Source organism: Astyanax mexicanus, chromosome 5 (assembly GCF_023375975.1).
Source record: "Astyanax mexicanus isolate ESR-SI-001 chromosome 5, AstMex3_surface, whole genome shotgun sequence".
In the NCBI taxonomy this organism is placed as follows: domain Eukaryota; kingdom Metazoa; phylum Chordata; class Actinopteri; order Characiformes; family Acestrorhamphidae; genus Astyanax; species Astyanax mexicanus.
This window is the reverse complement of record NC_064412.1, coordinates 12,716,050-12,743,786: the sequence shown is the minus strand read 5'-3', so window position 1 is coordinate 12,743,786 and position 27,737 is coordinate 12,716,050. Positions and strand designations below refer to the sequence as shown.

The 27,737-nt window shown below is 37.4% G+C and overlaps 2 protein-coding genes across 2 annotated transcripts; both read right to left on the bottom strand.

Annotated features, from left to right (window-relative positions):
- Window positions 1-717: 717 nt before the first annotated feature.
- prkag1 (protein kinase, AMP-activated, gamma 1 non-catalytic subunit) lies at window positions 718-17,500 on the bottom strand. Its single transcript, XM_049479150.1, has 13 exons — window positions 17,344-17,500; window positions 14,630-14,681; window positions 14,088-14,188; window positions 13,827-13,908; window positions 11,759-11,817; window positions 11,465-11,510; window positions 11,313-11,367; window positions 11,052-11,178; window positions 6,101-6,266; window positions 5,919-5,956; window positions 5,532-5,678; window positions 4,516-4,615; window positions 718-4,141 (listed from the first exon to the last, which is right to left on the bottom strand). The coding sequence occupies exons 1-13, from the start codon at window positions 17,350-17,352 to the stop codon at window positions 4,131-4,133; spliced, it is 993 nt and encodes a 330-aa protein (XP_049335107.1). The 5' UTR covers window positions 17,353-17,500; the 3' UTR covers window positions 718-4,130.
- A 1,275-nt stretch (window positions 17,501-18,775) lies between these two features.
- On the bottom strand, window positions 18,776-27,573 carry pa2g4a (proliferation-associated 2G4, a). The gene is made up of 13 exons (XM_007253331.4): window positions 27,387-27,573; window positions 25,714-25,842; window positions 25,245-25,350; window positions 24,486-24,555; window positions 24,306-24,398; window positions 24,083-24,146; window positions 23,714-23,792; window positions 23,096-23,174; window positions 22,764-22,897; window positions 22,259-22,353; window positions 22,035-22,162; window positions 21,408-21,461; window positions 18,776-21,296 (listed from the first exon to the last, which is right to left on the bottom strand). Exons 1-13 carry the CDS (start codon window positions 27,469-27,471, stop codon window positions 21,234-21,236), a joined length of 1,179 nt encoding a protein of 392 aa, XP_007253393.1. The 5' UTR covers window positions 27,472-27,573; the 3' UTR covers window positions 18,776-21,233.
- Window positions 27,574-27,737: the final 164 nt, after the last annotated feature.

Below are 27,737 nucleotides of genomic sequence, written 5' to 3'. Positions count from 1 at the left end.
GTAACCTATCTGTCAGCTCTAACCAGTTTTGTAGTAAAACAAGATAAAATATATAATATATACATATACACAACAGGTACAGTTCTTAACTTCGGTCTGTTATGGTTATGTATGATTAAAATGGCACTGCTGAGGTAAATGCATGATTAGAATAGCACTGCCAAGGTAATTTTACGATCAGAATAACACTATAGGTAAATTTATGATTAAAATACCACTACTGATGTAAATGTATGAATAGAATAATACTACCAAGGTACATTTTATGAACAGAATAGCACAACTGATGTGAATGCATGATTAGAATAGCACTATTAAGGTAAAGTTATGATGAGAATAGAATTACCAAGGTAATTTATGATTAGAATGACTACTCTGGCCCACGGCACCTAGTTAACTGCTTTTTTCAATTATGACTCAGCAGACAAGCAACCTTGTTCTGTTCTCTCGTCTGTACCAAGTCTAAAGAAAGCAACACATAAAGCACACCTGTTAACTTAAATAGAAATGATTACAGCATTGCTGAGAACATCAGTTTTAACAGGGAACAACAATTTATCCTCCAGTTTAGAGGCTTAGCCATGCACTCTAGCTGATACAAGCGTTCTATATCACTGCAGATCATAAATCATACAAGTGACATCACAACACACCTGACCCTCCACTGCTTCCACCACTGCAGCATCTCTACACACACAAACACAAGAACTGAGACAGTTTCAAGGTAAACAAAGGTTTTATTTTGCTCATGCATTAAATTCTAAATTGACGTAAGGAGTATAAAACATGTAAGAGGTATTTACATATTTATATAGATTTGTATACATTTTTGTTTAATTAAAGAAAGAATGCTTTGAAGGGAAATAAACAAAAATACGCAGGAGAAAAGCTTTCAGCTCCCCCTTTTGTGGCCAGTGAAGGACAATATGCCAATATATTAGCCTTATATCCAAAAGCCATAAACGGCACAGGACTTCATATATGCAATCATATTCTCATGATCTGAATTGAATTAGAAGAATTATATATACAATGCTAGAGGAAAACCTGCGGTTAAAGAAACAGTTCAGTGTAAAATATAATTATCATAACTTATCACTTCACCCTGATGTAATCGATCAGCCAGGACACTTAATGTGACACTGATGTGTGCTTCTGTTTAGTTTATACTGGCAGATGCTAAGCTTAGCTAATGCTGGTAAGAGCAGGGTCATGCTGACAGGACTAAATATTTGGAAAATATTATAGTCAATCAGTCAATCTGAACAGAAATTTTATTCTAAAAAACAATATAGTTTCAGTTTGAATCACTTTAAAATCACACCATGTTTATAACCATACTGGCCTGTGCAAAACAAATGAGACATGTCTGGGCATGTACTTACAAATTTAAGATTTTAAATACAATGTTTATTAACAACATTAATATATCTCAAGTTGTAAACTAAAGTGATTAATTCAACATTGGCTGCTGCTGGAGTAAATTATTATCAATATACATTGATTATTTACTAAACTGTTCCTTTAAAGCATGTCCTGCATTCACAGAGTTGGTCCCGTTAACTTCAGATGGACAGACACAAACACAACAAACCTCCTTAAGGTCTGTAGATCTTCAACTATGACAACAGAATTAGTCCCCCAAAACCAAAAAACACCCTATAAAACCAGTAATCATACAATTATTACATTATAAATTCTTTATAATACTGTACAGTGACAATATCAACTACACAGTCTGTCCATTTTGGGTAAAAAAAAAAAAAATCAAAAATTCATTAAAGGAAACTAAGAAAACTGATATGTGGTGACAGTAAAATAATTATAGCAAAAAAATCATGATAACATATATATTTAGTTTAATATATTGTTTAAAAAAATACTAAAACAGCAAAATCCATACTTTAACTTCACATTTTCAGGGCACAAGAGTAGTTCCTATCCTACAGTCGAGTGCAACTAGTTTTCAGAGCAAACAGGAATCCTGCAGGTGATGGGTGATTTGTGCTTTGTGTGCTCATCATATAATCAAAGAGTGCTGGTCTGATGGTGGCAGCTTACAATAGAGGGTCTTTCAGAACAAATACGGTTCAAAAAGCAGAGCCCAGATCGGTGTATGATTGGGTTAGGAATGTTTAAAATGATCCCAGGCCAGAACTGTTAATCTGTATATGGTCACTGGCATAAACTGCATGCAATGCATATATCTCATGCTCACTGCCACTCATCACCTACAGTGGTAGAAAGCCCTCCAGAGTTGGAGTGATGTTTGTGATCTAGAACTAAATAAACCATCATCACCACCTGACCTCACTCTTTAGTTCAAGACTGAATGCAATCAAATGCACACAGTAAATGTTCCTACAGCTGGTGTAAAGCATTACAAAAAAAGCTGTTACTGCAGTACAAGAAATTCAGAAAAAAATGGTAGAATTGTGGGTCTACATATTTTGAATGTAAATGCTGGTTTGTTTTGTAGGAAACCTTGTATAGGACTAAACTGTAATGTATTTTTTCCTCTAAAAGCAGAGTAAAACCTGCTTTTTAAAACAATTAAAAAGTTCTCATGACACCAAATCAAATGGTCAAGCACAAATTACTTGGATTAAAATACAATTACTGTACATTATAGTACATTAAAGTTAATAACATTTCTTCTCTGATAAAAAAGATAGAATATTGAGGATAAAATGTATTGCTAGTGATGACATAACCCTGGATATAGGAGCTGTTTTACTTTAAAGTGGCAGTCTGTATTATTTTGTTTCTAAACTAAAAGCAGAAACATTTGGCGAGTGGAGAAGGGATAAAATATTGTGTTTAATGGTGCCAGTGTGCTGGAACCACCATCCCTGCTAAGCCTGATATATTCATTCTAAAAACTGGGGTGTCGGACATGTACAGCTTCTAAAAGAGGATCTGGTTCAGGTTTAATGAACGCGAGCGGCTGGTGGAGCACTGGAGACTTCAGAAGAGGAAACTCAGACCTCAGTAGCTCATTCACTCATGGTAAAAACAAAGTGGGTAGTTGAAGTAAGGTTTCTGACTGAGCACGCTGTCTCTTTTAAGTAAGTACGTAAAGACGTGTGACGTGGATAGAAGAACTCCTGCGAAAAGCGACCAAACACCAGAGTATTTAAAATGAATATATTGGGCTTAAACACAATATTTGGTCCCTTCTTCACTCAGAAATCCTTCCGCTTTCAGTTTAGAAGCAAAATAATACAGACTGCCACTTTAAGATATTGTTCACAGACCGAATGCTACTCTCAAACATATAAAACAACAGTCTGTTATTCCTTATTCTTGGTCTTTACATCCTTTGAATCAACTGCTTAATTTCTGGCCTGGTGGAAGGAGACCACTACGAGCAGTCACAAGCAGAGAGGACTTACTAAATGAAATGCTCATTTACATACTTTCAGCCTTAAGTCAACATACTTTCTGAAATCCCTCGAAATGAAAAGAGAAATGGATTGTCTACGGACAGAAATGACATCCCGGTGTCATCACTTGTCACTTTCTGCACTTTTTCAGTTAAACTGGCAAAACAGCATGAGAAAGTTAATGTTCAGTTCAGTCTTTAGAAGCTACAGCATCGCATGGAGCTTGAAGCCGTTTCATGTTTGTGGGTTTGGGATTTGCTGTGTGCTTTTCTGTGGCTATAATGCCTTTTTCCATGTTTTCTGTGTGTTTGTGTGCCTGTATTGTTGGATTCTTATTCTTCTTCACATTTATGCTCCTCTCAGAACAAACTGAAGAGGGAGAGAAGAGAGGGTGAGCTCGCCTTTCCTTTCAGACGCTCATCTTGTGTCAACAGCTTGTGTTGCACTTACATAAACATAAGGGTACATCAAATCAGAAATATCTACAAGTCTACATTACAATGTTTTCTAAAAGCACAGACTTACTGAGGATTTAGCTCTGCACGCTAACATAATTCCTTTCTGATTCTTTTTTTTTTTCTTGTCTGGCTGTTAAAAACTGGCACATCCACTGCCCTGTTGCTTTGCTTTAACTCTAGTTAGCTTGCCAAATTTTCAGCAGCCACAACAAATCTCATGCTCTGCATCACCTTCATCTCTTTTTTCCCTCATCTTGATTCCCAGTTAAAGGAGCAATGTGCTTCATCAAGCAGTCCCTAAAAAAAGAGAGAATAAGATTAAGTCAAATAAAAAGTGTTTAAAAGCAGATACTAAACTGATATCATGTATTACAAAGCACTCCCCTAATCATGGTATCTACAAGGTAAGAATAAATTGAATTTAAATACTTTTGATTTGGATACTTTGCAATTAAATTCACTATTAAATTAAATCAGTAAGCTAGCTTGACATGAAATTAGAAACAAGTCAATTTTGAACACAAATTAGTCTTTTTTTTAGCAAAATTATTTAAAACCTTCTAAGACTAAAGCCTGCATAATAACATTTATTGGAAGAAAACAATACAACTAGTGCAGCAGATTTTACAGGAAATGTGCAGAAAATCTATAAATACCATACAGTGTCTTACCATTGTCTCCATTGGTGAGCACTAGAGCCTGCAGAATATCTGAGAGAGAAACGATGCCTTTCACCACCTCATGATCATCCACTACCACCAATCTATGAACCTGAAGAGGCGAGAGAAACATGTGAACAAAAGTATTGGGTCATAGTTTTTAAATCAGTGATTCAGATATTTAATTTGTTCCAATAGCCACAGGTTAGTGCTGGTAGGTAATCAAATTAATTCAAATAATAATAAAATTACTGTTTTTAATTAAATTGTCAAAATGGAATAATCAAAATTATATATGGTTACATATAGAACCTGAAAAGTTGTAATCTTCTAAATCTTTTGCCAAGAAACATCAAAATAAGTATGTGGCAGTGATTTTTAGATTTTGAACTTTTGCTTAATTGAAATTTAAGGAGGCCTTTTTTGCACCTTGTTACATGCAAAAACTGTTTGTAGAGTTTAAGGGAGCCGCTTGCAATTCTTAAAAATAATTCTGTTAACTTTATCGACTTCTTTTCGACTGTTATGTACAAAGTAAAACAAAAATCTTAATTGTGAATTACTCCTACATTAAAGGATGTCATAATTTAATTTCAAAGGTGTATAAAATCACCTAGCCATGCAGAGTGGCCTTATAAACAATAGTGAAATAATGTTTGGTCATACCGAGCTCAGTGAATTTCAGTGTGGTACTCTAATAGGATGGTATTGCTGCAACAAGTCTTTGCAACATTTCTTTCTTTCTAGATATCCCAACATCAGCTGTGAGAGGTATTAGTGCAAAGCAATTAAACCACAGCAGCAACTAAGTCATTAAGCAGCAGACAACTCTCTTTTAACTCACTAACTGAATGTAACTGAGTTACATGGATGTTTTCATAGGTTGGTCTAGGTCTCTTTGTTCCAGTGAAGGGAAATCTTAATGCTTCAGCATATCAAAACATTTTGGACAGTTGTATGACTCCAGCTTTGTTGTTTATATATGAAAATGTAAGAAATGTGTATCAAATGTAAGAAAAATATCTGACCTCTGCCTCTACCAGTCTGTTGATGATGGCCTCCAGGGTCTCGTGTGCTTGGCATGTGAGAACTCCCTCAAAGTACTGAGAGCGATGCTGAAGGGCCTTGGTGACAGTAATGTCCAGATTATTATATGTCTTCTCTGCAGCCAGGTTCTACCAGAGAAAGAGAGAAACACAGGCTGGATACGGTGTGTGACACTGGACACACAGATGCACAATGAGGCTGATAATGAACTCCCCCTGACTGATCAATATTCAAGCCGGAGGCTGCAAATAGACACCAGTAACCTAAATTGACCCAGCACCGCTACCATATACACACACTTCAACAATTCATCACTGAGAATGTGAATCCACACATACACACACAAACAGACAGATTGAGAAACCTACTATGACGTCGAACTTGGAGTAGATGTCAACCACTCTTCCTGTGTGGTAAGAGAGGGGGAGGAGAGGAAGGCAAGAAAAAAAAGATTAAGCAACAGTAAACACCAAGATGATGTAAATGTAAACCACACAAATGAATGTAATGCAGGTGGCTCTCAACTTTCACACACCACTCACACTCTCACCTTTGTCATCAACCACGGGCAGGGCAGAGACCCTCTGGTCTACAAAGATTCCCAGTGCAGTATAGAGGGGTGTGTCAGAGTGGACCACTGCAATGTTCTGGAATGTTCCTATATTGAGCTCCTCCAGAGTCTGGGACAGGAAAGCTGGTTTGGGCATCTCTGAGATCTAAATAAATAAAGAGGAAAGAAATAAGAACCAAAGTTTAAACTAAGGTTTATAAGTTTCCTCATATTACCTCAACCCGAATGAGATGCAGTGGCATGCCCTTAAGAGAGTGATTCATACCAGATATCCCAAAAATATTGCTGAACTGAAACAGTTTTGAGAAGAGGGCTGATCTGCAACTACAGGAAACTTTTGGTTGAATTTATTGCTGCCAAATGGGGTCAACCAGTTAAATCCAAAGGATCATATACTTTTTCCACCCTTCACTGTGAATGGTAATGTTGTGTTCAATAAAACCATGCAAACATATAATTTTTGTGTGGTATTAGTTTAAGCAGACTAACAGTTTACCCTTGGATTCGTTTAATTTGGGTTTATAAATAAGAGTTACTCTACATTTACAGTAGATACAGGAAACACAAGAATAAGCATTCACTGCTACGTTTGCATGCAAATAAAGGTCGCATTTTAGCCGAAAACCAGATCTTTAGCTTCTTCTTAATGGGGTGATGGACTGCCTCAACCTTATGTAATTGCTGCAAAAGGCTGAACCACCTAGAAAAGTGCTTTAACAGTACACAAATCGGACCAAGGTTCAGCTCAAGAACATTAGTTTTAGTCTGAATAAATTTTGGCTTCTCAACACTTTTCATACCAGCCATTTTGGGAAATTAGGTAACTGCCTAATGTGTACTTACTTTAAATTGAAGTGACTAGTTTTAAAACAAATCTACAGATTACACACAGACTATACAGTCGTAGCACAACAGCTACATTTTTAAATTGCAATGTTAAATACAGATACACCTGGCAACCAAAACTTTTTTTCTATTCCAATGTTAATACCAGCAATAATTGTGTAAACAGGGTCTCTATTGATCTGTAACAGCAATATAGAACATCAAGTTTATCATCAGGTCGAATTTGCATGTATCTGCAATGACTGCTTTAGTAAATAACGTAACTCATTGTGAGTGACGCAAGAGACACGTTGAAAACCATTTGAGAGGGGGTTGGATCTCTGCCTGACGGGAGACGGGCGGCAGTGGTGGGTCTTCGTGACGTCACCCGCCAGCCACTTTTTCATCGACCCGGCAGTGTCAGGCACGTACCCGGCAGTACTAAAAACTGTCAGGTAGCTTCCTGACAGTACGCCGGCACTACTAAAAACTGTCAGGGGGCTAGCTGACAGTACGCCGGCAGTATTAAAAACTGTCATGGAGCTTGCTGACAGTAAGACCGGAGTCAAGCTATCCGCGCTTCGGAAATTCTCAGTCAAGTCATCCGCGCTTTAAATTTAGATGCGCGTATACGTGCGATTTTACGGTAAACAGCCGCGCAGGCGGAGAGCACGCTTAAAAAACACAGAGAACGGGAGACCGACACTTTTCAGTCTATTATATTAATTCAGACATACATTAAGCCCAGAAACGAGAAAAAACGGATTAAAATAACTCACCTCACTGTATATTTTGTGCAGTACATTATCTATTTGATATAATATCCCATCAGTGTTTAAGAGAGAGAGAGAGTTTTATATTAATATTACTTTTTTCAATCCATGCTTCAAATTAAATTTCTCATGAGCTTCCCAAAAAACCAAAACAGATCCAGTACCTTGTAAAAGAGTCCATCCTAGACTATCACTTCTGCAAGTGTGGGCAATTTTCACTGTATGGTTTATTTTATATTAATAAAAAAAATTGTATGCGTGTTTAAAATTAAATTTTTCATGATTTTCCCATAATGCCAAAACTGGTCCACTACCATTTGAAAGAGTACAACATAGGCTGTCACCTCTGCAAGTTTTGGGCAAATTTCACTGTATTTTTTATTTTATATTATTATTATTATTATTATTATTTTTTTTTTTTATTCATGTTTAAAATTAAATTTCTCATGATTTTCCCATAATGCCAAAATAGATCCACTACCATTTGGAAGAATCTGTCCTATGCTATGACTCCTGCGAGTTTGGGCAAATTTCACTGTTTTGTTTATTTTATATAAATTTTATTATTTTTTATTTATACTTAAAATATGTTTTTTTCATGATTTTCCCATAATGCCAAAACAGGTCCACTGCCATTTGAAAGAGTATGTCCTAGGCCATGACTCCTGCGAGTTTGGGCAAATTTCACAGTTTTGTTTATTTTATATTAATTACAAAAATATATAGATATAAACATATATATAGTATATGCATATTTAAAATTAAATTTCTTGTGATTTTCCCATAATGCCAAACCAGGTCCACTACCATTTGAAAGAGTCCATCCTAGGCTATGACTACTGCAAATTTGGGCAAATTTCACTGTTTTGTTTATTTTATCTAATTTTGTTTTGTTTTTTTTTTAATTTATGCTTAAAATGACATTTCTCATGATTTTCCCATAATGCCAACACAGTTCCATTACCATTTGAAAGAGTCCATCCTAGGCTATGACTCCTGCAAATTTGGGCAAATTTCACTGTTTTGTTTATTTTATATAATTCTTTTTTTTTTTATGCTTAAAATGACATTTCTCATGATTTTCCCATAATGCCAAAACAGTTCCATTACCATTTGAACGAGTCTGTCCTAGGCTTTGACTCCTGCAAGTTTGGGCAAATTTCACTGTATTGTTTATTTTATATTAATTTATTTATTTTTTATGCTTAAAATTTAATTTCTCATGATTTTCCCATAATGCCAAAACAGTTCCACTGTTAGCATTTGATGCCAAAACATAGGCTATCACCTCTGCAAGTTTCGGCAAATTTCACTGTATTGTTTATTTTATATTATTATTATTATTATTATTATTATTATTATTATTATTATTATTTTATTCATGTTTAAAATTAAATTTCTCATGATCTCATGATCTCTACAATTTGAAAGAGTCTGTCCTAGGCTATGACTCCTGCAAGTTTGGGAAAAATTCACTGTATTGTTTATTTTATATTATTTATTTATTTTTATTATTCATGCTTAAAATTAAATTTCTCATGATTTTTCCATAATGCCAAAACATGTCCACTCCCATATGAAAGAGTCCATCCTAGGCTAGCTCCTTGACAGTTTTTAAAACTGCCGGCGTACTGTCAGCAGGCTCCCTGACAGTTTTTAAAACTGCCGGCTTACTGTCAGCAAGCTCCCTGACAGTTTTTAATAGTGCCGGCGTACTGTCAGCAAGCCCCCTGACAGTTTTAAGTAGTGCCGGCATACTGTCAGGAAGCTCCCTGACAGTTTTTAATAGTGCCGGCGTACTGTCAGCAAGCTCCCTGGCAGTTTTTAATACTGCCGGCGTACTGTCAGGAAGCTCCCTGACAGTTTTTAGTAGTGCCGGCATACTGCCAGGAAGCTACCTGACAGTTTTTAAAACTGCCGGCATACTGTCAGCAAGCTCCCTGACAGTTTTTAATAGTGCCGGCGTACTGTGAGAAAGCCCCCTACTGTCAGGAAGCTCCCTGGCAGTTTTTAATACTGCCGGCGTACTGTCAGGAAGCTCCCTGACAGTTTTTAGTAGTGCCGGCATACTGTCAGGAAGCTACCTGACAGTTTTTAAAACTGCCGGCATACTGTCAGCAAGCTCCCTGACAGTTTTTAATAGTGCCGGCGTACTGTGAGCAAGCCCCCTGACAGTTTTAAGTAGTGCCGGCATACTGTCAGGAAGCTCCCTGACAGTTTTTAGTAGTGCCGGCGTACTGTCAGCAAGCTCCCTGGCAGTTTTTAATACTGCCGGCGTACTGTCAGGAAGCTCCCTGACAGTTTTTAGTAGTGCCGGCATACTGCCAGGAAGCTACCTGACAGTTTTTAAAACTGCCGGCATACTGTCAGCAAGCTCCCTGACAGTTTTTAATAGTGCCGGCGTACTGTGAGAAAGCCCCCTACTGTCAGGAAGCTCCCTGGCAGTTTTTAATACTGCCGGCGTACTGTCAGGAAGCTCCCTGACAGTTTTTAATACTGCCGGCGTACTGTCAGGAAGCTCCCTGACAGTTTTTAAAACTGCCGGCGTACTGTCAGCTAGCCCCCTGACAGTTTTTAGTAGTGCCGGCATACTGTCAGGAAGCTCCCTGACAGTTTTTAATACTGCCGGCGTACTGTCAGCAAGCTCCCTGACAGTTTTTAGTAGTGCCGGCGTACTGTCAGGAAGCTCCCTGACAGTTTTTAATACTGCCGGCGTACTGTCAGCTAGCCCCCTGACAGTTTTTAGTAGTGCCGGCGTACTGTCAGGAAGCTACCTGACAGTTTTTAAAACTGCCGGCGTACTGTCAGCAAGCCCCCTGTCAGTTTTTAGTACTGCCGGGATAGTGCCTGGCACTGCCGGGTCGATGAAAAAGTGGCTGGCGGGTGACGTCACGCAGACCCACCACTGCCGCCCGTCTCCCGGCAGGCAAAGATCCAACCCCAACTGAACCATTTCATGTGCGTGGCTCACTCTGTACATCCAATTGTTATTGCATTTTAAACCCCCTCCAATGTGGTTTGGATCAAATTTACAGACACCCTGATTTCATGTGGTTTCTGGCTGTCCAGACTCAGGGTATCAGGATACAATCTATTTATTCCAAAAATCAGATTTGGGCTGGCAGTCTGAACATAGCCTTATAAATACATCTAGCATTAGAATTTGCCATTAAATCAACACAGGCTAGTCACAATGAGCTGAACTTCTCATTTCTGCCTCCACCATGTAGAAGTGGGAATAAAAATGTTTAAGGTGTCAATTAGAGATGAAATCACTCTGCTGGGTGCAGAAAATGTGCTAGTATATGGAGGACACAGAGGTCCAGACTTACAAAGAGTTTGAGGAACTTGAGGATCCTTTTGTGAGTTAGGATGTAGAGTGTATTTCCCGTCAGAGGGTCAATCACAGGCAACCTGTGGATCTTATTCTTCAGCAGAGAAGACACGGCATCATACAGGCTGGATGGGAGAGAAGAAAAAAAAAAAAAAGAGTAACAATGAGGGAGCCCTAGTCTAAACAGGTCATTCCAGATGAATCACACATACATAAGCCATAATCTGAAATCCTATTAAGCTACGTAAAAAAATAATACCTGGCGTTAGGTGATATGCTAACGAGAGGTTTGAAGGAATCTTGCAGGTAGACCTCTATTAGGGACACATAAAAAGCATAAATTAAAATCACATACAGCAACAAATGCATTTGTGACACTTTGTTTTTTAGTTTTCCAGTTACATAACTCACCTCTCCATGTCTCTATTTTGTGTTCTTCTAACTCGTATATTTGGACCTGGACAGAGTTCAGAATAGAAATTAATTTAAACCACTGATTAGACTGTGACCACCTGAATAAAGTTGTTTATTTTGTAAAGCAGATATAAGAACAAATGTAGTGATGATCCTTATGCAAAAAATTATACTGCATTCAAATGATCAACATTTACATATTTCATTATTTTCAATTGATATAATATGCAAATACATGACACACAGACAAGTCACAGGTATCCATTTCCAATGCCATACACAAATACTTACCAGAGGTGACTTGTAGTATCGATGGAGTATGTTAATAAAGTCGGTTATGGTCAACATGCCTACAATAAAAGAGTGTAAGAGTGAAAAAATAATAAGAAGAAGAATAATAAGAAGAAAACAAAGTTAATATTCATACAGTTTTAAACGTTCAGAAATCAATATTTGGTGGACACCAACACAGTTTTCATGCATTTTTGCATGTTCTCCTCCACCAGTCTTACACACTGCTTTTGGATTCAAGCAGTTCAGCTTGGTTTAATGGCTTATGATCACCCATCTTCCTCTTGACTATATTCCAGAGTAGGGCTGTCCCTAACGATTATTTTTTAAACGATTATTCTAACGATTATTTTTTTCGATTAGTCGACTAATCTATTCATTGAGAAACATATTTAAATAATTATTTTACGTTTTAAAGCAAACGATAAATTACTATATTTATATATAATAACAACAACAACAACACAAGCCTACTAAACCAAACCCCACACTTATAATCACTTACATGTACAGCACGTTGTTTAGATCTATAACGCTAAAAATGGATAAGCTCCCATACACCACAACCGTGTGTTGCACTGTTTTCTGTGACCGCTAGATTTTGTGACCACTGGCAAGTAGTTCTCAGCAGACCGGTGCACTGGCCGATTCGAAACGTGTTCGTTTCTAATGTTTACCCCGACTGGCCAAAACGGTTCAGTTTAGGGCTGAGGGTAAGGTGTAGGTATAGAAAGCTTCCGTTTTGCCAATAAACGCTCATAACCGTGAGCACTGGTCACAAAATTCCGACGGTGACAGAAAACGGTGTGACACCGCAGCGCCGACGGCGCTAGCTAAAATAACTTAAGGCAGCTAGCTTAGCTAAACACCTGAACTTATGAATAATGCTACTGTTTCTGGAAACTGCGAAATGCCATGCACAAATATAAACCAAAAATGTATAATTTCTGCCTGTGGCAGGGTTAAAACCTTTGGTAGACAGCCTTAAGTCTTTTTAAGGACACCCGCGGAGACCCTGATGTAAACGGTAACTTACTGTGTGACCCTGTTGACATAGTGCTCCTGGATGTTTGCGCTTCAAGTGCTCCTTTTGTACGTATGGCAGAGGACCACATTGTTACCCTTTTGCGTGAAATGCTCCCAAACTTTAGATGCCCGCTGGCGTTTTTTTGTAGCTGGAGATTGCTCTCCGGAGTCCAAGCTCTCTAGAGCTTAGATTCTCTGCCCGAACCCGACATGACCCGAGGCCCGCCCGTAAATCCGACCCGGGCTCCAGAAAATAGTCCGAGATGTAGGCGTCTGTTTTTTAATTATATTTTTATTTAAAAAAAAAAATAACGAAAACTGAAAGTGAAACTAAACTAATTTATTTATAAGCGCTGTTTTCACTACCGCAGTTCTACAGCGGGGGTGTTGTGCCGATTCTGTCCGCGAAGCGGGAGTTAGATTCAGCAGAGAGTCGGATTCGGCACAAACGCGGCGGCACCTCGCGGTCCGCGGTGTCAGTTGTAAGCGCTCGCGCTAGCCGCAAAATACGGCAGAAAACACTGAGGGAGCTGCAGAATTATGAATGGGACTAAAATATGAGCACGAGGAGATCAAAGAGAACCTTCACCTGTGAGTAGCTCTCACCAGAACAAGCAAATCTCTCTCTCTCTCTCTCTCTCTCTCTCTCTGTCTCTCTCTCTCTCTCTCTCTCTCTGTGTCTCTCGCACGTGAACTCCTCCGCGTTTGACTTGCAGAACTGTGTTTAGCTGTTCTTAAAAATCATTTTAATTAAATAATAGTTCTACGCTTCTATGTTACCGTGTTAATTAACATAATTCTGATCATATTTCGCTCATTAAAACAGCCCGAAAACAGCCAGTTGGAATTTTTGGGCCCGATCTAACCTCTAATGCTCTCCACAGGCGCCGCCATGTTTACGACGCGCCGACGCACGTTATGCAAAACGATGTATTTTTGTAATCGATGACGTCGATTATGTCGACGCGTCGCCCCAGCCCTATTCCAGAGGTTTTTAATTTGGTAAAAAAGATAATATTATAAAACACAAGATTTCACTTACCCACAAAACACTGCTTCTTGCTATCCCAAAGTGGGGCAGCCCTCACTCCATTGGAGACAAGAGCAAAAAATGCCTTTTTCACCTTAAGTAGAAGAGAAGAGTAGAATCAAAACATTCACACACAAAACAAGTCAGCCAGTCTTTCCTTTCACTCAGATAATAAACCCCAGTGAGACAAAAACATCTCAACCTTTCCAAAACCTTTCCCAACAGATATCATTTCTACATCATAACCAGCTGTATTTTTCTTTCTTGTTTTACCTGCAGAGACGTGTCAAACACCACCAGTTTGGAGCTGGTTGGCACCAGGTCATAGCAGCGATGTGACTTCATAAAGCGAGTGTACACATTGTGCTCAGGATCTAGTTAAACAAAAATAAATACATACAAAATTATTGTCACCATCACTCACGTTTAGTTTTGTATCAACTTTGTATCAACAGCAATTATTTAAAATTACATGGAATTTTTACTGAAGCTGTTTTTTCCCTTTTTCTGTTAAGTTGCAATTATAGACATTTCCACTTATGTGTGTGACAACAAAACTATAGTTGCAAAAAGAAAAAAAATAGATAAAAGAAAACAGCCAACTTAACCTTCTTCTCTCTTGTATGTGTCTTTCAATTACCTGGTTAATTAGAACAAGCTAATTTTAATACCCTTAATATTACTGTGCTTTAAACACTAATATTTCATGCAGGTTGGCTTAACCTCAATTTATAATCATCTACCATAATTACTGTACTGTGATGACAGACATGTTCGCTTTTATTCACAAAACAATATTAATTTCAGCTAGTTACCCTCTATGTGTGGCTCTTTTCTACCTTCCAGCTCATCTAGAACAGCAGGAACCTGAAAAACACAAACACAAGTCTGAGATACAAACAGAAGATAAGCAAAACTGTCAAGTCACTTTTGCTTACTCTAAACACACAACCGTCTCCCTGTCAGCTCCTCCTAAAGGTGCTCAGATAGATAGATAGATAGATAGATAGATAGATAGATAGATAGATAGATAGATAGATAGATAGATAGATAGATAGATAGATAGATAGATAGTCATTAATACCTAAATGTAAATGCAAGAATGTAATTAAAAAGCATACTTTTCTCACAAGTATTCTTGAATAGAAGCAGTCATTTAAAATGCTCTGGGATTGACTGATTTTGAATACATGTGCTAAAGTTACTCCCGACGTCACAATATTCTGACAAACTAACACTGTAAATTACATTTTAAGATGTGTCTAGATAAAATAAATTGGAAATTCAAGCTAAAACCTGGCATACTTCTTTTCCTTTTTAACTCTACATTATCTACAACAACAGGCAGAAACTAGTGCATTATTTACAGTAATTCTGTTTATCTGGTATATTTATTTCTTTACAGAGAGAAATGCAGTAGTATGCAGTTTAATTACATAAAATATGATCACAAGAAAAGACTACCGGGACAAAACTGGGCTTTGTTTCCTAGCTACAGCCATTCAATAGAAAACACACATCCTAGTTATTAAGCCAAGTGTTAAGGTCCTACAACAATTTTAGTAAAGAGACTGAGCTGAGCACAAAAAAGGCAGATATACTAAGATCTCGTACCATGACATATTTCAGATTTTACAACATGTACGAAACAGTACCAGTCAAAAATTTGAACACACATTCTCATTAACATTTGTTCTTTGTATTATATACGACAATGTAGATTATTATTAAATACCTAAAAACTAGGAAGGAAAACATATGCAACTGGGTAGAAGACACAAACACCTGGCATAAAAACCCAACCCATGTGGTTTGGGATGAGCTGGAGCACAACCTAAAAGAAAAGCCGTAACTATTGTTCAACACCTCCAGAAACTCTTTCAAAACGCTGAGAAAACTATTCCAGGTGACGCTACCTCATGAAGACACTGAGGTTAAAATACCAAGAGTGTGCAGATCTGCCCTTAAAGATAAATGTGCTACTTTAAAAAATGGAAACATAAAAAGAAAGAAAACACACTAAATAAGAAGAAGAGTCTCCAAACATTTGACTGGTACTGTATCAGGACAAACCTGTGGTGGGTTACCCAGCTAGCTGTTACAGTCAATAGCAAACACACACACTAGTGCAAATATAAAGGTATAAAAGCTAAACACACACACACTATATATACGTATATATATATATATATATACGTATATATATATATACGTATATATATATATACGTATATATATATATATATATATATATATATATATATATATATGTATATATATATACGTATATATATATACGTATATATATATATATATATATATATATATATATATATATATATATATATATATATATATATATATATGTGTGTGTGTGTTTTAGCTTTTATACCTTTATATTTGCACCAGTGTTAATACAGGCATTGTCATTCCTTCTTTAATCCCCCCCCATCACTATTGTGTCTCTTGCCTCACGTATGTCTATATCTGTGACCTTGTTGTATTGTACATATAGTGTCTCTCATTATTTTATATTTATAATTTTATGTGGTACTTGCTGTAACTTTTGGAAAGGAGATTAAAATAATTTCAATTAGCTGTCCTGTAAGTTACACCTGCAGTTATGACAAAAAAAATACTTGACGGGACTTGACTATTTAAAATTATATTAACACTGAGAAGACTGAGCTAAATCACTAAAACAAATGTACAGATATACTGAGATCTTGCACCATAATATTGTTATTCAGATTTTACATGTTGGCAACATATCTGATAAAGAATTAACGCTAGCTGTCATTACACTCAAAATAATAACTAACTTAAACAGCAGCAGTGGTGAAAGTATTTGAATGTTTTGATATTAAACATACGTTTTGATTTATAACTAACAAACATTAACTAGTAACGTACGTGTTAGTTAACTGTCAGGTCCTAGACAACGTTACCATCATTTCATGTAATTAGATAGGTTAGCTTAGTTAGCCTGTTGGGTTAGCTAGCTAGCAAACTACTTACTCCAACAGAGGCTAGGTTAACTCTTTTAATAGATAGCCGGCATTAAATAGAATTAGTTAACCTAGATAAAGGATAAATAGAGAGAGGAACCCACAGACGTTGTCTGCAATTTAACTAACCTTACCAGATAAGGAGTTGTTATTCGCCGCTGTTTGGCACTATCCGGCGCTAGATTCTCGCTAGCACCGCTCAGGATGTTAAAACTGCAAGACTGCGGATCTAAACTCAGTTTTAAAAGTTTCTACCGAAGCCAAAAAGATGGTTGGCAACTTATCTTTTCATTTTCATGTTATTTATACTTTTAAAAGCCCGTTTGGTCTTTTGAGCTACAGAAGCAGACCAGGCGATACACAACTAACCCTACTCACTCAGCTAAGATAAGCTAACTAGCTAACGCTAGCTAAATAACGTTAAGCCAGAGCGCGGTACCGGAGGCGCTAACGGTCTGAAGAGCCCGCCGGCTCGTTTCTCCTACTTCTGAGTTTAACTGTTTTTAGCTGAAGATACTCACACACTCCATGGTCCATACAGCTCCACACTCTCCTCCGCGGTTCCTCTGCTTCGGTTCCCCTACTCACTCCTCACACACTCCGTTCACACACTCCCCACCCGCCTCCAGTCTCAGTACAGCCAGCCGAGCCGCTCGAAGGAAGTGACGCTATGTTGTAAAACCAGGGGCCTCTTCCAAATCCACACATTTCTAAACAGGCACTACATTACCAGTACACTACATTACCAGTACATTACCGGTACACTACATTACCAGTATACTTCATTACCAGCACATTACATTACCAGTACACTACATTACCAGCACATTACATTACCAGTACACTACATTACCAGTACATTACTTTACCGGTACACTACATTACCAGTATACTTCATTACCAGCACATTACATTACCAGTACACTACATTACCAGTACATTAGTTTACCGGTACACTACATTACCAGTACATTACATTACCGGTACACTACATTACCAGTACATTACATTACCAGCACATTACATTACCAGTATATTACCAGAAGTCATCTCAAGGCATCTGCAGACATCACAAGTTGCAAAAAATAATTTATTAATAATTTATAAATTAATTAATTAATCTGGACAGCTCTGGAAAAAAATTGAGACCACATGAAAATAGAATGTATAATATATATATATATATATATATATATATATATATATATATATATATATATATATATACATATACATACACACACACACACATACATATATATATATATATATTTATAATAAAAATAATATTAAAAATATAAATCTATAGGTATATGTTTGAGTAAAATGAACATTGCACTTTTATTCTATAAACTTTTGATGGCATTTCTCCCAAATTACAAATAAAAATATTGTCATTTAGAGGATTTTTTGAGAAATCATGAGAAATTCAATTTATAACCAGTCATTGGTTGGGGGCCAGCTAAGGTTGCCAAGCAACTGATTGGTTTGCTTGCTTTGTTGCAAAGGGCCTGAGTCTAATAGCATGTATGGTGTATGTAGTATGTATAGCTTGGAGAATGTAACTTTAAATTCAAGCATATTGTTTTTTTTGTTCCTAGAATACAAAAAAATATATATTTTTGTATTAGCCAACTCTTATAGCTTGTTTCATTTTTTTTGTCTGGTGTGTTGTAATGAAAACTAGTAGTACTAGTTAATATAGAACATTTAGAATTCTCCAACAAAATATACTGCATTATACAATATAATTGTGGGCCATTTAGCACATCCAATACTGTAAAAATGTAAAATTTTTGTACTTGGGTATGTAATCCACAGAAATTACAAAACAAGCTGTCCTCATCACAAAAGCCATTAAAACCATGAATTGTCCAGCAATGGATAATGTCAGCAACACACATGCTGTAGTACTCTGTAAGGGTCATTTAACATTTAAAAGATGAGACAGAGTTAAGGAAAAAATATTCAAATTTTCATTTTATTTCATTAGTTGTAAAATAGTCCCATATGCTGGTTGTTCCTACAAAAACAAGGTTGTGTCAGTCTGGAGAAGTCTTAGGCACGCCACATCACCTCTGTAGTTCCTTAGGCATTGCCTGAGATAAGGATGTGGAAAGGGAAGGAAAGGAAGGCTAAACATGGCTCGGCTCACCACAGACACATCACATTCCTCCTTATGTGCCCAGTAATAACTGGCTATGTTCATACATGTTCCAAGTCCTGAATCAGAGCTGGGCCACATTCTCTAAGCCCTTCTTGGTGGAAATAGAACAAGGCTGTAGTGTAGTTATTCTAAATAAGCCTGTCAAGAGTCAGGCCAATATTTAACCTAGTCCAGTGTCAAGTAGGCTAAAGCCAAATTCATTCAATTTATTTTAATCTGTTGAACATCTATTAACAAGGACCATATATACTCCCCTCCAACTGTATTGGAACAGTGCGGTGAAACCTCACGTTTCTTTTATTTCCAAGTATTCTAAATCTGATCCACAGTTCACAAGATAGTACCTTTTGTCTAAACCCACTCATTTTTTGTGAGCTAAAATATTGAAAGTTGATATGAAGTTAGACTAAAGTGAATAAGACTTAATATTTAGTTGTAATCCTTTGCTTGCAATAACTGCATCAAGCCTTTGACACATTGACATAACTAAACTTTTGCATTATTATTTTGTCATGTTTTTTCCCCCAGGCTTTCACAGCAGCCTTCCTCAGATGGTGTTTGTCTTGGAGATTAGTTCCTTTAGTCTCCGCTACAAGTAAAATGAATTATCTATAGAGGTAAATCTGGAGATTGACATGCTAGTATAAAACCTTTCACTTCTTGCCCCTGTTGAACTCCTTTGTAGTTTTGGCAGTGTGTTTTGGGTCATTATATAGTGGGTGAGCAGATCTTTTTTGTTTTCCAAACTTTAGCCTTTCCGTCACATTGGTAAAGGCTAATCTTTATCTCAGCCATTTTTAAGGCTTGTATCTATACTTCTTGGAAAAATACAGCTTGGCCTTCTTATTCTTCTTGCTAATTAGAGGTGTGCACTGTGTGATAAAGCCTCTGTACATTAGTTTGGTTGCTCCTGATACCTTTATTCCAGCCCTATGAATTGTCTGGTTCAGACAAATAGTGCTATCCTCTGAACTGTGGATCAGACCCAGACTTAAATACCAGAAAACAAACTGAAATGTTGATATTTTGTCTAATACTCATATTTTAAAGTAATGCCCAAAATGTTATAGAAATAGAAAGTGACTGTCCTCACTGCTCCAATATTATTTGAAGGGGAGTGTATGAAAAGCCTCTCAGCATAGAAGTGTTGACGTAGAATGAGATTATTTCTTACAATGACCTTATAGTACTGTAACTTAACCTTAATAGAGTCAAATATAGTCCATGTTTACTGTTCACTACAAAAGGGAATGTGGTTTGTTTGTTCGGAGGGGAAAAAGGCCTGGGAAAGTGGCTTAGCTGTAATTTGGACCTGGTCCCACACCTTACATAATACTAAACGTTACATGGGCTTCAACATGTTACTTATGTTGAGTGTAGTTTGAAATTGAGACTAGTTTCCTGATCCAATACAAGCTTTACACAACACAGAACCTTTTGATCCTTTTCTCTTTTTTTGGAAAATCAATGACAAAAGGATGAAAGGAGAAACCATGAGCGATCAGACAAAGCTGCCCTCTAGTTTAAAGCTCAGTCAGACTTCAGAGAGAAGACAAGGATGGCAGTTTATAAAGGAAACACACTTTTTCTAAGTTCCCGTTTTATAATAATCTGGTTTCACAAGTATGGAGTGTTTAGGAATCCTGTGAAGAGAATTCATATTCTAATGCCCTTGAAAACACTCCAATACTGCACTAAAGATCTCCAGATTCATAAAACAAACATATACTACTCCATAGTAGGAGGTTTGGCTCAGAAATAAAAACATCCCAATCCTGAGGAATGATAATAGATTTTAGTAAATTCACTTTCCCCTCCATAATCTGGTACAGTTTTAGTTGAGCAACATTTGAGCAACAATTGATATGGCGAAACTCCGAACTACAAAATATCTGCTAGTTTCTTTTTTTTAATTAGATACATTTTGAAAAGGTGTTCCAGGTTTTAATATGAAGTGCTTCAAAAAGGTAAGAGCAAATATATTCCATATGAAAATCAGTACAAAGTCACTGTTTTCCAATTTCAAAATTCATGTTGTTCCAAAGGGACACTATCCAGTATATGTCAAATGTTCTTAAAGTGACTCCTGGACAGTGTTTTCAATGGGCAAGAGGTTAAAAGCGGGGCAAGACAAAGTTTTTTTTTTTACTCTTTTAAGGTGTTATACATTTGTCTATGTATGTGCATATGTGAGAGTGTATTTATTGGATGGGGGCGGAGAGGTGGTGGGGTGAGTATTGTTATCTATTCTGCTGCAACTTCATTTTCTGCTGGCCGCCATGTAGCATTTTCTGCAGTCTTGGAAGCCTATAGTAAAAATACAGAACAGAACAAATAAAAATAAAATAATTAGATTCTGTATTTTACACACTGCTTGCAGAACCACAGTAAAGTTTTGTGCCCCACTGTACAACTCACCTTCTTTTTCTTCTTCTTCTGTGCTTTACGACTTGCTGAGCTCTGTATCAGAGACTATAAGAGAAAGCACAATAAACAAAAAGCAAGGAAGAACCGACACCACCCTAGACCAGCATTACAGTGGCATGCCAAATCTAGGGAAACCACAATAAACCCTTTTCATGAAATCAAAAGTCTGTGCATTTTTTTACACACATTTCATTTTTGATGTAAAAAAGTTGTTTTAGCTTCATTAGTCCACAAGACAAATTTATACTGAATAAGCATGAGGTTTGTTTAATCACAACCACTTAAACATTACCGATGAGATATATAATATATATAAGTTGTGTAGTGTAAAGGATAGAACAATCTGACAAATTTGAAAGTTGGTAGGGCAGTGTTTCTCTCACTGCCTTAACCTGCATGTTTATTGATTTCACAATGTGTAAATTAGTCATTAAATTAGTATTTTTATAATTTTCTTGGCAAATGTTATTATTAAGCTCAAATCTCTTGGTGTGGCCAAATATTTAATAGTGCTCCATTCCAATCAGTCATAATTTTATGTCCTTACCATGCAAAGAGCAACACGTATTGTTTTAACATTACATAATACAAACAAGCACCACAGATTATTTTCTGTACCTTCAGCTCAGGATCTTGAACATCAAACTCAGATTTGTAGAATTCTGGCTCAAATGCACCACTGGTGATTCTTAAAGGCCCATTGGCCATCAGCAGCACTGTGAACTTGAACTGAGCTACAAATTCACCTAGAGAGAGAAACAGACACCATGTTAATTTGGTGATTTATCATAACTGTAAAAATAAAATAAAAAAATGTAAAAAGAAAAGAAACAGATGCTCACCTTCCTTTTCATTGAGTACACTGAATGGCTGCAGCAGCTCATGTTTGGCACACTCTACTACTCCCAGACGGGCTTTCCCTTCGTCTTCCAATGCCCTGAGGGACAGAGAGACAAATAGATTTTTTTAAATGCTTTATCCTAAATTTTGATTAATTCATGTGTCAAACATTTAAATTTAATCTCTTTTTGTAGGCCCCCTAGTGGTTTAAAAAAATGACAATGTACTTTATTAACTTATTAGTACTTTAAATCTTACAATCTGTTTTGTGTGCTATTCTTATTTATTGAAGTATAAAAAAGGTGTTAGGCTCTCTTTTTTTTTTCTTTGTTGGATCAATTTCATGTTATAAATAAATACTACCACAGCAAAGCAACCATAAAATTAGGTTAAACACAATCAACTCCAGCCACTGGGTCTGCAGAAAAAGGCTAAACTCAAAGCAAGATTTTATCTAAAACACGAATTTAAAAATGATAGAGAATAACTATTTTGGCATTTTTTTACCGGAGAGTGAAAGGCATGGCGTTGAAGCGTCTCTCAACCTCACTGAAAAAAATTCTGGAGGTCTTCATCTTCAGGCCATATTGTTTACTGGGGTCTCGTTTGTAGATGGTGGTCCTCTGTCCTCCATCTCTTGCCTGACAAGATCATTTGGTAGATAGATATTTATAAAATCACATAAAAAACAGCATAACCACCATATAAATCATAGTAACTACAATAATTACTGTAATTAGATTGTGGTGCAAGCTTCATAATAGGATCTCATAAATCACACATAACGAATGAAGAGTTCGGTTGATTTGGATGAATAAGTGCATAGGATTATTACTAACCTTTCCTTCTCCTGTACTGATGAGTACATCCACGGCATACACTTCATGGACCTCAAACTCTGCTTTTTCATGGTCTTTCCTGTGAAAAATAAGAATGTTTTCTGAATAGGAAACTACACCAGCACAGGATTTTGGCCACACAGGTCAATAACGTCTAATTGTTACTTTTGTAACTGCAATGCATTACATAAAGTTCTGGGTTCAGAAACGCAATGAAAGAGGGTTAATAACTAAGTCTCTCACTCAGTTCACACTGTGCTTGGTCACCAAAAGTGACAGAATGATTACATATTTTCTCACTACAGCTTAGAACATTTTGATATTTGTTATTTAAATATCTTCTAGCTATATAAAAATTCCACAATTAGCTGGTTCTATTAGTTTTGATGTGATAGAGAATGCTAGGAACAAGTCATTATAGAATATGTCATTTCAGAATCTTCATCACAATGTTAAAATTCACATTTGGGTTATTGGCTTTCGGAAGAAATACCTGTATTTTTGTTATAATTAAAAAGAAAACTGCATTATCAGGCCGGATTTTTCCAATATTGTGAAATTCCATGTGTCTTTTTGTACATCTAGCAAGAGGCTATGAGTGATGCCACCTTTGCTTACCTTTGCTGGTCTGTGGGGTTTTGGATGATAGTTTTCTCTCCATCAATGACATGCTGCTTTAACTGATGGGATAGCATACCTACAGAGGAAAACAAGGGAGGACATAAACAGGCGATAGAATTATCCCTCACCCACTACTAGGATTTCACAGACTCAAATTCTCATTAAAAATGTAACCCACCTCCATGGGTTCACCAGCCTGTGTCTCTAAAATGCAACACCTAGACTGAGGACTAAATGTGCTTAAGCCTCAATGATAAATGTAATATTAAGTCTTTTGTTTGTATTTTTGCTGTAGTACAAAATCAATCCAACAAAGTGTTTATGTAAAAATATATTCATAAATAAAAATATAAATAAAGTGCTCACCCTCAATTGGATTGCATTTGAACGAGTGAGCGATCTTGTTCCAGGCCTCTGTAATTTGTGTGTTCTGATGGGCAGAGAAACCATTAAAGCAATTTAAATACAACCCCACCCTCTGCATACAGACATGACTCATCTCCAATCCCGTATTATCTTTACTTAAGTTGCCAGCCCCTGCTTCCTCTATTTGTTGGTTGACAGATTGAACAAACTGGTCTGCACTTACTTGGTTGCCAGGTTTTACTAGACGAAGGGCTGCCTCTGCACACAAATACGCAGCTTTCACAACGTCGGCTTTCTTTCCCGTCACAGGTGCTTCCTAAGAACATTCAAATTTAGGTAAGCAACATATATTCATTAAAACATGGAGCTTGAAAACAACAATAATAATAAAAAAATCACATACCTTACTTGCACCAATAACAAAGCTATGGGCCACATTGGCGATAAATCCATCAACATGAACTCCAAGATCACTACACAGAAGGAGAATAGAGAGAGAAAGTGAGAAAAGCAAAAGATAAGACAACAAAATCAGAGTTACCCATATTATACTCTCCTCTGAAAAAAGAAAAATGTCCTGTGCAAATGTGTTGAAAGTTTTAGGCACCAGTGGTATGTTTAATACATTTTTGAGTTGATACATTAAATGACCTTGATTTAAACAAAATTCACAATCTTTGCCTGCATTTGTTTGAATTAGTTTTGGGAGTTTTACAATAAACAAATATATTTAAATGGTTTTATATAATGTGCTTAGGTGCCTAAACCCTTTGCACAGTACTGTACATCCCCACCCCCATACAATCAAAATCTTTCCAAACCATTAAAATTATAATTTCAATAGTTCATGGATGGGTAAATTCAAACACACGCGCACACAAAAATTAACAAACAATTACAGTCTTACATTTATCTTAATACATATTTTTATTAACTTTGCCAAGACACACAGATGGCATAAAAAGCTGCAGAAAAGATCACAGACGGGAAACAACAAGGAAGACAAGACAATCAGAGAGGGTAAACATACAGCTGGGACAAACAGTGAGGGAACACTGCACACAAGACAACAAAGTGTGAGAGAGTGGGGAAGGAAATAATGGGGGAAATGCAGAATGGGAAGAAGACTGGAAACAGGCTGTACAGGGTGGGAGTTGCCTACATTTTGACCAAGTCTCCATCTTTAAGTGTGTAGTCAGGGTCGCTCTTCAAAGGAGAGAAGTGGCATACACAGTTATTGACTGACACGCAGGTGGGGAACGCAATGCCTGCAAGAAAGACAACCACCAGTCTTCAACACAAGAGCTTCTGTAAAGTGTGTGTGTGTGTGTGTGTGTGTGTGTTTGTGTGTGAGTGAGAGAGTGGGAATAAAAGATACAAACACAATAATTTAAATTAAGGAAAGTACATGTGTATTGCATTTCAATGTATTTTTTCACTGCTATAAATCTGTCCTAATGAGAAGTACAAAATAGCTGATTTAAAAAATAAAAATAATCGTTCCATCCATGCCTGTTCTTACACACAGATACACAACGACAAAAGTCACATGTATCCAAGTATAAAGTCTCACAAAAACACACACTCTTAACCTAGAATTAATCAGGACTGCATTCTTCCATCCTCCTTACCTTTCTTCATGTCCTTCTCCCTCTTGAAGACCTTCCCAGTCTCTGCCATGATGTAAGCATCTCCTTTTTCACACAGGCTAAGGACAGACACACCCGGTTTAGCGGCCTCAATGACCAACTTTAGAGCCTCTGTTGGAAAAAAAAAAGGTATATTTATAAAATTAGTTTTTAAAAATCTCACTACAGTATATCACATTGCTTACTGTATCACAATACAAAAATCACAATATTCCTAATCGTAACAACTGTATCATCAAGTGTATCATCACTGTATCAGCACGTTAAAGTATTATTTAAAGCAGATTCTACAACATTTAATTTACTGGGTGCTTCACATCAATGCACAAACATTTACAGCACTTACTGGTAGGGATGCACGATTTATCATTAAATAAATTATTGCGATAAATCATAATAGTCATTTTAAGTCCATTAAATGCCAGTGACATAACTATCATAATACAATAATAAAGCAATTCTTCAGAGATCTAGATTTTATTTAATCCGGGTTGGGGAAAAAATAACCTATATATTTTTTTATATGTGAACAAACATACAAAAACACAACACAATAGATGATATTACCACTATCGAATATTATTGAGGCCATGTTCATTTATTTTACGACAGGTCGATAATGTAATTACAAGACACCTGTTGCAATTTGCCCAACAGGTTCTAGCATAGCCATGTAGTACTGCTAGTAATGGAGCCTATTGAGAGAATGGAGAGAAGAAATGTTGCTGCTCTATGGGTTAAAATCTGTGGGAAATCCTCACTGTGACAGAAACACAAAGCCAGAGAAAACGTTAAAAGCTCGGTCAGCATTCCGGGATTCACTGAGTAGCTGCAAGCCTTTCAGCTCTGTATCCCTGAGCGCAGAAAGCCTCTTTTGTTTAGAATGAAGTTGGGCTGTTAGCTACTGCAGTCAGTCAGGCAGCCTGTGTTACTGTGGTGTCTGGTTAGCTAGCTAGCGTAGCTAGCCTGCTATAGTGAGCAGCGGGGTCTGGTGGATGCGTGGGCAGTGACAGCCGCAGCGTTAGCCAGCTAGCCTAGCTAGCTAGCATCCAGATTAGCTGGTTACATCCCAATAGACACTGCATTCAAATACACCCGCTGTCTAAATAGCTGTGGTTACCTAGCATAGCCTAGCTAGCTCAAAATATGTAGCTTATTTGCTAATATAAATGAATAATATTAGCGTTATCTGGGTTTCACTTGACAGGTATAGATAAGATAGCTAGCAAATACCGTTAGCTTAGCTTAGCTAGGCAAGCTAGCTAGATAATGGTACTACACGGGAGCTAACGCTAAATAGGCAAGTTAGCTTAGCAACGCAAGCTAACCCTGCTTATGTTAGCTTAGCTAACCAGCTACAGCCCTGGACCTTATTGTAGAGCCTTCAGCGATGCTGAAGATCACCAGGTTAACTAAATCAGCACATACAGGGAATAATCAGCTCATAGCCAGGTTACACCATTAGGTCTCCCACACTGCTAGCTGCTTGGTTATTTAGTTAGCTAACCCAGCAGTATCTACGCTATGTTGCGGGTCTCAGGTAGCCGCACATGGGCAGCATGTTCGCGGGAGCAGGCCGTTACCGCGGACCCTCAGGTTCACCCCCAGGTCACCCACTAAACCCACTCCAGCCCGCCTGAACCCCCCGGACTCACGGTTCGCGATGTCCCCGCTCATCTTATACTTGGTCACCACCAAGTCCTCCGCGATGGTCTGCTCCTGCTGTTCGTCGTCCGACATGTTTGCAGCGGGTATCGCAGTCCGTCCCTGTCCGCGGGTCCGAGCAGCAGATCAACCACAGCAGCTCCGCGCCAAGCCGCCTGCCTGCCTCTCAGCGCGCGCGCGTCACACAGCGCGTCACCCGCAACCCGCGCCAAAATACAGGCCGTGTGTATACACCACACTCACTCACACACACAGCGGGTCAGTGTACAGTCTATATGTTTATACATTTGATGACCGTTTAAGACTAAATTAGAAAATAGAAAATTGGGTGTAAAACGTCA

Bases quoted from the DNA above. Each gene is read 5' to 3' on its own strand.
- prkag1 (XM_049479150.1), bottom strand. The intron at 5,957-6,100 runs GTGAGAGTGTGA...CTTACCACACAG, and splicing joins GCCCGTGGTTGATGACAAAG to GAAGAGTGGTTGACATCTAC. The intron at 4,616-5,531 runs GTCAGATATTTT...TCGCCTCTTCAG, and splicing joins ACAGACTGGTAGAGGCAGAG to GTTCATAGATTGGTGGTAGT.
- pa2g4a (XM_007253331.4), bottom strand. From the start codon at position 27,471: ATGTCGGACGACGAACAGCAGGAGCAGACCATCGCGGAGGACTTGGTG. The intron at 24,556-25,244 runs GTAGGCAACTCC...CCTTCTGTGTAG, and splicing joins GATGGAGACTTGGTCAAAAT to TGATCTTGGAGTTCATGTTG. The intron at 22,354-22,763 runs GTAAAAAAATGC...TCTGTCCCTCAG, and splicing joins GCCATGCCTTTCACTCTCCG to GGCATTGGAAGACGAAGGGA.